The sequence below is a fragment of the Bombus fervidus genome, chromosome 12 (genome assembly GCF_041682495.2).
Source record: "Bombus fervidus isolate BK054 chromosome 12, iyBomFerv1, whole genome shotgun sequence".
NCBI classification, from domain to species: Eukaryota; Metazoa; Arthropoda; class Insecta; order Hymenoptera; family Apidae; genus Bombus; species Bombus fervidus.
Window position 1 is genome coordinate 10,174,166 of NC_091528.1, and position 13,299 is coordinate 10,187,464.

General features: G+C 38.3%; 1 protein-coding gene across 3 annotated transcripts in view; it reads right to left on the reverse strand.

Moving 5' to 3' along the window:
* LOC139993288 (unconventional myosin-XVIIIa) overlaps positions 1-13,299 on the reverse strand; it is a 64,975-nt gene that overhangs the window by 10,684 nt on the left and 40,992 nt on the right. The window contains exons 1-2 of one of the 3 annotated variants that reach the window (XM_072014871.1): positions 6,564-6,958; positions 908-3,659 (exon numbers count right to left, since the gene is read on the reverse strand). The exons of 1 other annotated variant lie outside the window; for it this stretch is intronic. In XM_072014871.1, coding sequence (XP_071870972.1) covers positions 908-2,941 — 2,034 coding nt within the window. In that variant the 5' untranslated portion in view covers positions 2,942-3,659; positions 6,564-6,958. Of the gene's footprint in view, positions 1-907; positions 3,727-6,563; positions 6,959-13,299 lie in introns of those variants that run through there. One more of the 3 variants, XM_072014870.1, reaches the window with a different exon arrangement.

Sequence of the window (13,299 nt, forward strand, 5' to 3'; positions counted from 1 at the left end):
TCATTCTACTGTAGCGGCTGTAGTCAGTGCTTCAAGCAAGCGTAATTGTACCCATTTAGACTCTTACAATCAACGTTTATTATCTCAAATATTATCTTGCTGACTGTTTGTAAACATTCTCACAGCGCTTAACATAAATCATTTTCAAGCCGTTCTCCTTGTAGGAGAGCAGTTCGGCTTGAAAGTTGCAAGTGCACTTTCTATCAGGAAAGTTGATCGATTGGTAGCGACAAAAATACGATTTAATTGTATCATGAGATTAGAAGAAATGATGGATTGCTCGAGTTTTTCCGCGGTATTTGATTAATGAATTGACCTCCTAACTGTCACATATATATTGCGGAACGTTATTAATTAATATTTAATGCATTAGTAATGATCGATATTTCGTAAAAACATTATTAATGTTATTAATCATAGAACACAGACTTTCATATTTTAAACGACTGACAAAATGTTTATTTCTCGCGATATAACATACCTAATAATTACAAAAAAAAAAAAAAAAAATAACGCAATATCGTATCCTAAAAATAAAAATCCCAGTAAAACAGTAAACTTTACGAACGTGTGCTTTTTAAAGATAAATCGTACTAGAGTTTCGTAGAAATGTAAAAATACTGCAGAAAGAGATAAATTTTCTAAACCGATAGGAAATAAGAAATAAATGAAATCTGAATATTACTAGCGGGCAATAAATTTGCAGCTAACTATCCGAAGCTGAAACTAAAGAAAGATTTCAAATTCATTGACGAATAATCGTCTGGATACACTTCGTATTAGTGCGTATGCTTTACGTTAGTGGAGACTTCTCGCTAGCTGAATTCTTATCGATGCTCGATCAAATTAGCGATCGTTCTCACTAGGTATCTAATGGGTTTAGAAGGCCAATAATTACGCGACGGACCTGTCGTCCATCGTTGTAGGATCTGCAAGCTTTCCACTGGTCTTTACCAGTGTGCACCGTGACTTTCGTATTCTCCCCCTTACAGCTGTCGATGCTGCTGGCACCGCTCGAAGTCGATACGCTGCTTCGAACGACCATCGTCGGCTTCTTTTCCGGCTCCAACCTGCTCACGATCGACGTACCATCGTACACACCGATTCCGCGAACCTCGTTTTGCTCGAAAAACTGCTCTTTCCCAAAATCTCGAGTTTCACCTTGCACCACGCCATCCTTCCACTCAACCTCGTTCTCGTTGCTCATGTGACCACTGTCTTCCGAACAATTGCCATCAGATGTGTAGCCATTATAGTCGTGCATGCTCTTAACATCGACATTTTTCTTCAACGTGGTCATCGGCTCGATCGTCGTCGTGTCTGGCGTGGCTCGAGCCTTGATCCACGGATCTTTCACCTCTTTCGTAGCTTCTGCGTTCTTGCAATTGAAAAAATTCACCAGATGCTCGATCTCCTTCGCTCTTTTGCCCACCGATTGCTTGCTCTTCGCTTCCTGTCTCGTCTCGTTGTTCCTCTGACAAGCGGCCTTCGGTGGTTCTGTATTGCAAACTAGAGCAGGTGCAAAATCCATCTTCTTCTCATCTTTGATGATCAATCCATTGACCGTTTGCTTCTCCCAGTTCTTCCTCAACTCCTGAATATTCGACGTCTCCTTCTTCTTCTTCGACTCCTCGATGACATCCTGTCGATCGATCTTCTCGTGCTCCCGACTTCTCAGCCCTTTAACCGCGTTCATCGTGTTCCTGGTCTCCTGCAAATTATTCTTCTCGTTACCTTCTACCTTTTTCATCGATTCGTCCCTCCTCTCTGAACTCCCTTCGATCCTTATCACCGTGGCAGTGTATTGCTCAGATTGAATAAGCTTTCCACTCGACTCGTTGCTTCGCTTAACATCGATCTCCCGTACCTCGTAGACGGAATTGGTTCTACGAGGAGGAGCAGCGTCCACGCAGTCGGTAGACGCGACCATCGTCGCTCGGGCCTGTTCATCGTCATCGACATCGTCGTCCAGCTCTGCCATCAGTCGCGCCACGCGTTCTTCCAAATTGCTGGTGTACGTTCGAGCTGGCTTCTGCATCGGCGTGCAGTTGAACGCTTCGCGACAATTTTCGTAGATACGTTCGTCCATCGAGCGATCGAGGTCGACGTCGTCGAAATGCACCGGCTGCATTGTCGGCTCCACGGCTCGATCTACCTGCGATAGATCGGCCAGAGATCGACCCACGCGCGTGTTCCGATGCGCCAGAAGAGGGATTTTGCTGGGCCTCGACGAAACTCCGAACATTTTTCTGGTCGGAACATCGTTCTTCGAAATAGCCTGCACGTTCCACAAACTGGTAGATCTGTTGATTGATTTTCTTCTTGGAATTTCCTGCTTCCTCGCTTTCTCCATCATCTGCCTATTCGATTCGGAACTAAAGGAACTGCTCATTCTGAAAGATTCCTCGGAGCCGCCGCGAATATCCACCGAAACGCAGCCTAAACTAACCGAACGATCGAGAGCGGCCTTCTTCCTCAGAGCTTCCGGTTTCTTCGGCAATTTAGTTGGAGCATAGGACAACCCTTTTTTCAGAAGCGTTCGATCCTCCAGGATCGTACAGGATGACGAGGAGCTAATGGATCTCGTCACTTGCCTCTTCTCGTTTCTCGCGGTCGTTGATGAACATTTCGTTGCCTCCGTCCGACCGTCTGGTGTCGATCGACGAGACTTGCTTGGACAGGAAGCGCGTGTCTTCGATTCAGCGGAAAAAGTCGTTCGAGCACTGGCATGGTCGTTAGAGACGATCTTGGCAGTCGTTCTAGGAGGTGCTGCGGTTTTTATAACTCGGGAAGGTTTGCTCGTACAAGTCGATCTGTTCTGATCGGGCACTGCTTGCTTCCTAGGAACCGATAGGGGTGCCTTCGATACATTTGGACTGCTTCTAGCCTTCACCAATCGCGAACCCGCGTTACCTGGCCATCTGATTGCGTTCTCTAACATTTTGACGAAGTGGCTGTGTCTTGAAATTAAAAAAAAAATTGATCAATTTCTCTTCGCAGGTATATGAAACTAGTCTCGTCGATTCGGTTATACGTATGTCATTGGTCAAGCCAACTATTTGAGCTTTCTTGTCGATTCAAATGTTTCCAAAGTTTCTTCAATTCCACCTTATTGGCAGTTCTCTCGTCAGACTAAATAACGATAGTTTAACAAAAGAAACTCGCCGATTTTCTTTTTGAACGTATGAAAATATACACAAGAAACTGGTTGTTTAACGATTTACACGTGTGTAATTGGTGCAAGTATCTTCAAAGTGTCGTCGAATCTTCAATTCCAGGTCATTGACACCGCTCGTCAAAATGTTATCGAATCTTCAATTGCAACTGGTTGAGACTTTCCATCGAACCAAGTGCTTTCAAAGTGTCACTGAATCTGCGAACGCAATTTTCTCGTACACTCGCGGGGCGATTAGTATTCCAGTTAGAATGGACACTTGCTATCCGAATAATCCAAATAATCGCGGCGATGATTCTTTCGCTGACAGGGTGCGCGCGACCTCGATACAAAAATCCAAGCGACTTTTCCGTGGACTCGCTTCAGCAACCGGTGCTCCGTATCCCGTCTTCCTCTTCCGCGCCGATCAACACCGGCATTTTCCTCGAATCAGCAGCCGTCATTGGCAAGCACCGCCGCTCCTGGATACCGTGGTGTACGTTTCCTGCACTCGAACACGTTCAGGAATGGACCTCGGAGAAGCTTCCTCTTGCGTGGAGAACGAGCCGCGACTAAGTACCGTAAAAGCCGCGTAAAAGTGGACGCGCGTTTTATGGTCGCCAAAGAGAGAGGGGAAGAGAGAGAAAGAGGCAGAGGGGAGTGTGTCGGGAGTGTGGAGAAAGGGAAACAAAATGGATAGAAAGGGACACAGAGGGGAAGACTGTCTATGTGCCGCTTCTTCTTGCATCTTCGCGACAAAACTCCGCGAAGATTCGATCGTTTTATACTCGACCGGTGTTCCATCATTTTCATTGAAAACGGTCGTTTCTCTCTCTCGATGTAAAATATTCGACATTTTCTGAATTCTACACATTTCTAATCACAATTTTTCAATAATATATATCATATACAATTTTTATATAAATATATATATTTGATTTTTACCGTTTAACAAAACCGAGAAAATTATTCTAAAAGATGATTCAAAATTCATCTGAATATTCGAATGTATTTTACAAATTATTTATGTAACGCATGACTTGGCATGATTATTACTTGGCGCAAAAGTCGCGGAAGAACGAAGATCACTGTATTAAATTTGTACACGCGAAATGCTTTTTCAGAGTTTGAAAAGTTCCTAAATTTTGTCCGACGTTGCATTTGCACTGGCCTCGATAAATTATACTTTCACGGGGAATATAATATAAAACAGGATTGAATATTCTAAAATTATAGTAGAATTTAAACTGTTGCGGTCATCTATGGCTAATTTAAGGCCACGAAGTGCTATTATATAATAAAGTCGCTGGAAATTTGCTACTTCGCGTCATAAATCATCGGTGTAGTGGCGGAACTTGTTTATTGGTTCAGAACTGGAAGATGCATCGAGATTGAGGCTAAAGCTTAGCATTTCGAGAAACTTATGCAAACGTTAGAATAATTTCACGACGATTATATAATTCGAGATGATCTTCTACCCGAGAATAAGTAAAATTAAACGACATTATCGGAAGCAATGCGCGTGCAACGATAAAAGAGATAATATTTCAAATAAAACTACACTTATTCTACGATTGTTCGTCACTCGGCGCGTACAGGAGCAGTAAAGAAAATGAACAAACGGGTTTGGCGAGTTAAGTGACAGGAAGAAGCCAAGACAAATAGAAATAGCAACTTTTAGCGAAGTCAAAGTCAAAGAAACGAATAAGATGGATTGGAATATGAAATTTTATCACCTTCTCCCTTATCCTTATAACCTTGCACTCGCATATTTGCCATGTTTTCAGGCACCTAAATTCTTCGATGAGCAAAATATTTAGAAAAAGGAATATTCGTAAATATCGGATATTTTTATGGGAGATTTTCTATTGCTCTATAAAAGTAGAGTAATTTATTGCTTCATTTAACTGGATACGTCTAACTTTCTTCTTACAAATTAGGGCTGTAATATTTAAGAAGATAAAGGAATACAATGCTAAATAAAGCGTTATTCGCTATTAATTAAATGTCGGTGCTTTAAATTAGCTATTGTTTAATATCGTGGAGAATTTGAACAGACATTGTCGACTGCTTATCTTTGAAAACTTTTCTTAATTGATCTGAATGTACTAGTAATTAAAGAATAACAAAAAAATTTCCCTCGCATCAAATTAATTCCACTTGGCAAACTCATTGTTAGTTAAAGAGAAATTAAGTGGAAATCAAATGAAAGCGATACAATATCGGTGAATGTCGAATAAATTAAAAACACGGCATAGGTATCTACGTAATTTATGAAGGAATAGCAACGGCTAACATTTGTAAAATTTGATAAAATTGTGTGAAATAAGAAAAGACATAATTATCATATATACGAAAATACGGAATAAATAAATCTTCCAACTTAAATTGGTCAACCTTTCTTTGAAAAACCTTCCTTTGAACAAATGAACAGAGATGAAAAATATTCAACCAGTTACGTAGTTAAACTTTACCATAGTTCAATTCGTATATTACGAGACATAATTAAACCAGAAGAGTAAATTCCCTCGAGTCAACTTATCGCATGAAAGAAATTATGAAAGAAGAAAAAAATCGTCGTAATTATTGAATGTAAAAATTATAAGATCATCGAGCAATACAGAGCGATAGAACTCGTAAACTTCGTTTTATTCGTTAGATAAGAACGTCTAATATCATTGCAAGCCTTTATACTGCCTCATTGAAAGCCGTATAAAAGTTTCATAACATCTCGAACGACGCAAAGTTCGCGTAGCTCTGATCGGCATATTTGTCGCCAGTCTCCTTCCGACGATTTTCCTCGTGAAATCTCCTATTATCAGGATTCGCAGACTGGCATATTTCAAGCATGACCGATGAGATCTTCCACGCAACATCGTCTCTGAACGTAATCAGTCAGCCCGAAAAATATCCCGTTACAACAGCGACTTTCTATCGTTAAACTAAAACGCCATTCGATTTGTCGTGTTGTGAGAGGACGTTAAGCAAATGAACGGGGCTTTATGATCGAACGATCGGGCCGAGCAAATGCTTTCGGCAGGATAATTCAAGCGAAGATCATGAGAAGAGTAGCGGCGTGCGATCGCGCGCGCGAATGCGAGTCCGCTACTTCCAGCTCGGATCTGTATTTACCGTTATCGAACTTAAAAGGTACCATACAGGCCATAGACTCTCTTTCCTTCTTCTCCTCTCTCTCTCTCTCTCTCTCTCTCTCTCTCTCTCTTTCTCTCTGCCATAAGTTAATTGAGAAATCGTCGACTCTCCCCGCTACCTGTTTCTCTTCTCTACTTCTCTGTCTGCGTTCCTTCGTTTGGCTGTTGGCGCAATCGAAGGAATTGACGATGGCTAATAGGTACTTAGCGTGCTCGTTGTCCCCAACGTTCTATCTATTGACAAGTTTCTTACATACCTACTTGACAATGGGAATGACTTTTACACACTTGTTCCGCGAAACAACTCGATTCACCGCCAATTGAGCTTCCCTTTGGTACACTGATACGAGACAGGCATCGAACGATCAGAAATTTCCAAAGCGATCGAATCTCAAAAGACACTTCGATAGCCTGTCGCGTCGACGTGTTCGATCAAGTCGATCGATCGTCCCATTCTTACGACGATTGCCCCGCACCAAAACGGAACCACTGGAAAGTCAAACGATGCGTGCTGGTTGCGCGCGTGACCGAACGAAATCTTAATGGGACGAAACGAAAGTGAATAGAGACCAAGTATTCCCAGCCGGCAGACTAACGATGGAATCGTGAATGTGTGGAACCGATGCCCCTGATCGGAATCGAGACCAACCGCGAACTGACTGAGTGCAGAAAACTTTGTACGAGTCAGGTGCAAGTTCCTGTCCCCCTCTCGTTCGACCAGTCGGCTCCCCTACCAGACGATACCCTCGCGGGTCTCTCGCGGTGCCGGTTCAAACAGTTTATTCCCTTTTACACGCACCGTCTTCCAGCCTGAAGAGAGAACAATCTAATGGGGGAGCGCGAGTAACGCGTTTGGATCTCTGCGAATGATAATCTCGCGAAAAGTGGGAATTTCAAACGAGGCTTTCAACCAGATGTTTGTAACCGAGTACACTTACGTACATGTACCGTTGAATCGCTTTAGGTACGGTGATGGAAGCATGGAATGTATTACTGCATTTTCTGCTCGTTTTTACTCATCGCTAAATTTTTCTTCTTTCATTGAAGATTATAGATGTGTATTAAAGATACTTAGCTCCCGTTTATCACTTATGTTATATGTTTATAAAGGATACTTTTCTAATTGTAAGTAATGTAAGTTTTAATAATTTTGGTCTCTAGCTCGTGTACTCTATAGACTCGTGGAAGATCATGAAACGAAGAAACGAAGCGAAGGATAAATGGAAGATTTTTCTGGGAAAAGGATCCGTAAGACGAAACGAATCGAGCAAACTGCCTTGGAAGTTTTAATTCTATTAGATTGTCTGAAAAGTTTCTTTCGTTTTATAAGGAAATAATAGACGCACGATGTTTCTTTGTTTTGTATTAGTTTCTTGAATTATACACGAACATAATAATAGAAATATAAAATAATATAAAATTTAATAAAATAATATAAAACAGAAATTGTTGTTCATCTATTATCATCTTATAAAATAGAAGAAACCTTTTGGACAAGCTAATAGATGTTTAGTATTAGGTAAGTTTAGATCGACGACTATAATAGCATTTAAAGAACCTTGTTCTTTTTATATTTACGAAACGAATATATATTTTCTAATAATTCAACTATTTGATTAAAGAATACGCCATAAGTTATAGACTTTCTTTTTTCGAAAAACTCCTCAACTGTGACGTGGTCTTTTTTAATCAGTTCATTCGGCCAAGATAACAGCAAGGCACAAGTCTTAACCCCTTTAAACGCAAGGAATCTTGCTTCTGGTCCTTTCCGTGCGAATGTGGGTCAATATCACTTATTCAGCGATTCAGATCCGCCATAATTTCTATCAAAGTATATTTCTTCTATCTTTTCATTAAATCTCGCGTGATATTTCGTTCTCATTTTATAGCATGTCAAATGGACGCCAATAACGGTCTCTCAAGCATATTATACATGCAAAGTCGATCACAGAAATTCAGGAATAAATTAAAGTAAAGAATAGCACTGCACAGCCAAGAATTCCGCTTAAATATGTAGAAGTTGTGTTTTGTAAACGAAGTAAAGTTAAGTTAAGGGTAGCGGTGCGTGTGACCATTGCATAATGATCGGATTAGTATTCTCGTTAGCAGGGATACGAAAGAAAACGAATTACAATGTTCTGCCGCGATCGAATCTTTCTCTTTCGTTAATTTCAATTTAAGGAATTCGGAGGACGCGACTGGAGAAAATTCGCTTGCAATTGCTTCACTCTTCTCTTACGGATTCAAACTATGCAAATTTATGGTAAATTAACACGCCGAACAATTTTGTTTTCATAGCTACGTAGATTTACTATTAAATAATTCTTTCGTTATTAAAATAATGTTAAAACGTAGAAATTTATCGTAGAATAAATGTACAAAATAAACGAAAATATTTTTTCCCCTCTGTAAAATCATCATTTTTCTCATATCGAGTATGAGTTTGTTAATAAACACTAATAGCAACGCTATTCGTTAATTTAACGCGTAAAAATGCACAATGATACTTTTTACTTGCTAATCGTTTCTAGCAGTCGTTGGTTTTATATTCTCCGTAATTACTTTTAAACAGCATTTCGCATGATTAATATCCATGTTCCGTTTGTAACGAAGCGGTTCTCAATACGGAAGAAAATTTTACATACATATACGAGCATCTGTTTGTCAGAACCCGCAACTTTCTCTCACCGACTGTAAATAATTTTCCTCTTTCCCAACCATTCATAATCAATTCTGCAAGTTTTATTTCGCGGCCAGCGTAACGAATTGGAAACAAAATAATATGCACGTTCAGCTATTTATTATGTCATCGTTTAACCATACAAAGTTCACTACTGCAGCAGTGAAAACCTGATTCTAATGAGATATAATAAAAAGTTTCAAAGTCATATATTATATAAAGAATGACCTGTCGAAAATCTGTATGAGATGATTCTTTGACGATTTATTCACTGTTTTTAATAGTGCCACTCACGATAATTGTGCAATTATACAGTAATAGTAATACAGCAATAGTACAGTTGAGTTTCAAATGCTTTTGCGTCCATGAAGTGTTACAGGCTAATGAATCCGAAGAGGACAGCAGAATATCTCGTTCTCCGTTATTTAATTATCTAGCATGGCGTATCGTTTCAAAAAGACCTACAAACCTATAATTATAATAAATAAAAAACTTGACGATTTTTCTTTTGTTCTCTCTATTCTTTATTTTACATTTCTATTTTCTATTAGTTTAGAATTAATTTAGTGCATTTTTCTTTCCAATATTTCAAATGTATTCTACACACAACAAGGGGATGGTAATTTTTTTGAAATAATTACATTCTTATTATAGCTACAGTTTCTCGTAAGAGTATTTAGACATTTATAAAATCTTTTTGTCAATATGTTGTTTGTTTCGTAATAAAATATTTTGAACTTTCATCGGTACTGCAAACATTATGGGAGTCCAAACACTGGCCAATACACGTAGTCGAAGTATCTGTGCCTCGTTCCAGTGTTAACGAAGCTTTATGGAAGAAACGAAAAAAAGGAAGACAAATATGCAACTTTTGCTTTTAATTAAGTACAGGTAAGGTCTTTAAAATTGCATAAATAAACGGTGAACAGCAGTCGGATTTGCGACGATTCGAGTAAAAGCGTTCTGATTCATGCACACAGTCGTTTATAACCAGCGTGGACGAAAGTAGTCACACGTGACGTTCGCCAGCTAAGTATTAAGTCGTCGACAAATGGGCAGTCCCTCGTGAAATTACCGCCACGTTAATTGCTATGCATTAATAGAAAAATCAGGTGCAAATGACATAATAACCACACGTCGTGGCGAGTATAACGTAAAAGATTATTTGTAACGTGTATGTAAATGGCCGAAGAAAAACGAGCAGGAAAGTTGCCCGGGAAATTAATTATGAATTTAAATATAGCACTGGCAGTGAATAATAAGAAAAAAGATCGCCACACTGATGGCAATATAATTACTCGGAACTAAATTGTTTAGTGAAAGATCGTTGGTCGAATGCCACACACGAGGTAAATAAATAATTGAAATCGTAATAACCGTGTTCTTTACATCGAAATGAACATTACTGACGCACTTATCGTCAATCGCCGAACACAATCTTTAACAATGTTTAATTATTCAATGTAATTTTTAATTTTCGATCTGATCATGTTTAATTTGAACTACCAATTTAGAAATTTATTATACGATGGAATAAGAGAACCGAGTCAAAGACAGCAAAGGCTCGGCTTCGGTGATTAATAAAACTAAAATTTCTCGATATTCGTTCCGATCGTTGAAAAGTAGAAAATTCGAAGCGTTTCTTCCGGAACACCGCGTACATAAGCAGCGTACAGAAGTCGCGACGGAAATTTCGCGGGTCTCGCGAAAGCGAGGTCGCGGGGCCGTTCCTCCCGTGTACGCATAGAAAAGGCCGTGGCGTTCAAGTCCGATCGATAGATCTCGCGGAGATGGCAGCTGCATCGAGAAATTGGAAGCCATGTCGGGAACGCGTTGGAAAGCTGTTGCCGGGAATGTCCGCTGGCCTACTGACGAACAGGAGAAAGGAGACGACATGGGAGGAGATACGGGAGAGCATCGCAGGAGAAAAGAGCCCTGGCCGCGTTATGAAATCGCGGCGATTCTTTTTACGCGAATCGAAAACACTGGCTCGCCAGGAGTTCTTGACCGTACAAAATATTTCTATATTTATATAATTATTTTATCATAGAAAACATTTATGCGTATATTATTCGTGTCGTAAAGTATATTGAAATTTCAATTAGCACTGTAAAAAGATACGACTGTTGTGATTATATAGTTGAAACCAATTTGAGAATTTATGTATTTCAAATACAGTAGTCTAGTAATGCAATTAAAAGTTCAATGATAAGAAAGGAAAAGAAAATTTGTAAGATACGAACGACGTGGTCTGTAACTTGCAAGTCGCATGGTTTTATTAGGTTCAACGAAGGTTGAGGTTTCTCTCTCTCTCTGTCTCTGTCTCTCGTTTGATTCAGATGAGATAGTTCCTAGAAGACAGGCTGTTACTGTCACATTACAGCATAACGTCCTTTCTATTTATCAACGTGACGCACACAATCATTAGCGCCATATTTAAACGATCAACTTGCTATGTACATACAAATGATCGCGGTAGTAGTTTCATTGGGTGAAAGTGGTTTTCGATAAACGATTCTTTAATTCCACTAAGTATACAACGTAATTTTCCTTCTGTGTAATCTTTGTCTACCTGTAACGTTTGCATTCCTTTTCCTGTTTAATTAAATCTATTTTTTACCTTGATCAATTATTACACAAAAGCATGTTTCATACTATAAATCATGAATTTATAAAAAAATACTATTTCATTCATCGTCGAATAATCAATGGAAAATCTTCATATAATTATACGCAGTGGAAATTAGCGAAGATATTTTTCAATGTGAACTGTTCAACAAACTAATTAAAAACACGTAATCGATGAGGATCTATGATAAGAGCACATTTCATACACGGTAAGTCAACACAGGTGAAACCACTGTATAATTTAAGTCAGTAAAATTGAAGATAAAGCGAAAATTAATTTGAAATTATATATACATGTAACAAGAAGACACTAATTTTATGAAATAAATGGATACAATTAAAAAACATTTAGTGATCATGAGTTTGAAAATTTGATGGATAATATATAGAAACATAATTAAAGATTTTATACAAAATTTGATACAACAAGATATTCCACAGTGTACAGATAGACAACGTGTACACTAATTAGAGAACATAGTTAATTGCGTGTTATTATCTAAGAAAAAGGATTAGAAAAAAGGTTCTTATTATAGAAATTTGCTCCTCCTTCCTAATTTTATAAACAAGACATTAGTCAACCTACCATTAGACTAACCGATTATGTTTACACTCTAATTAAACAGATTAAATTCCGATTCACACCTTTCCCTATTTTATATTTACATTGCTACGTGTATTTAACACGCAAATTTTACTTCGGAACACATATTTGCATATAAGTACGTCCGACGAATAAAAAACGTAGTTTTATGTAAGTTACATCTCGAAGAAGAAAGTTGGAAGAATTATGAGGAGAATTGAAACAGCGAAACAAGATGAAATTATTATACTAACTTTAAAAATGGAATACAATTATGCAACTGTTTGAAAAATATTCATATTATACTTGTAAATAAATTTGTATGCACGACACATGGTACAAGTAAAAAGACGTAAGTAATATATAGCGAAACATTACATCAACCTAACTATTATTTATGTGTCATTATTCTAATTTCAGAAACTTGGAACTTCTTCAATGACTTCAGAATTTAATTACGAATACGTATTTTCCAAGAATAAAGAATTAAACTCGTTAATCGGTTGCACTTATTAAAAGAAACAGAATGCGTGAAGAATTAGCTCTAAAAAGATAAACAGTTCTAAATAAGAAGATATCAGATTCAATGTGAAAAGCGAAAGCGTATTAAATACACGAACAAAATATTCGCGTCTATTTTATGAAAGATGTTCCACGTGGCTTGCCATTGATATTCACGATAATTTTAACAAATTTTCTGCCGCGACAGATACGAGATTCCTTTTCACTTTTTAATCGCTGGCGAATGTATGGCAAAGCATATGTGGTTTTCCATCTTGTCAGACGTTATTAGCGTTGCTAGTTAAAACTATGCTACGTACTTATTGTCAAAGTTAAACCACTTCGTTCCGAAGTTTCACTTTGATATCAGTCTTACCAGCGACTTGTTGCGCGTATTTTTTAAACATTATATAAACTTTCTAATTAATTATGAATAATTGCCCGATGCGCAATAAGACATGGAAAAAGGATGTTGATAGCCGCTTACAGATTAATTATTCAGGTTTATTATCAGTTTCTCAAGTACCCAAGTACTTTTTAGAAACTCTAATAACTTATATAGGTAATTAAACAGATGAATCAATAAGAACGAGGATGAAAC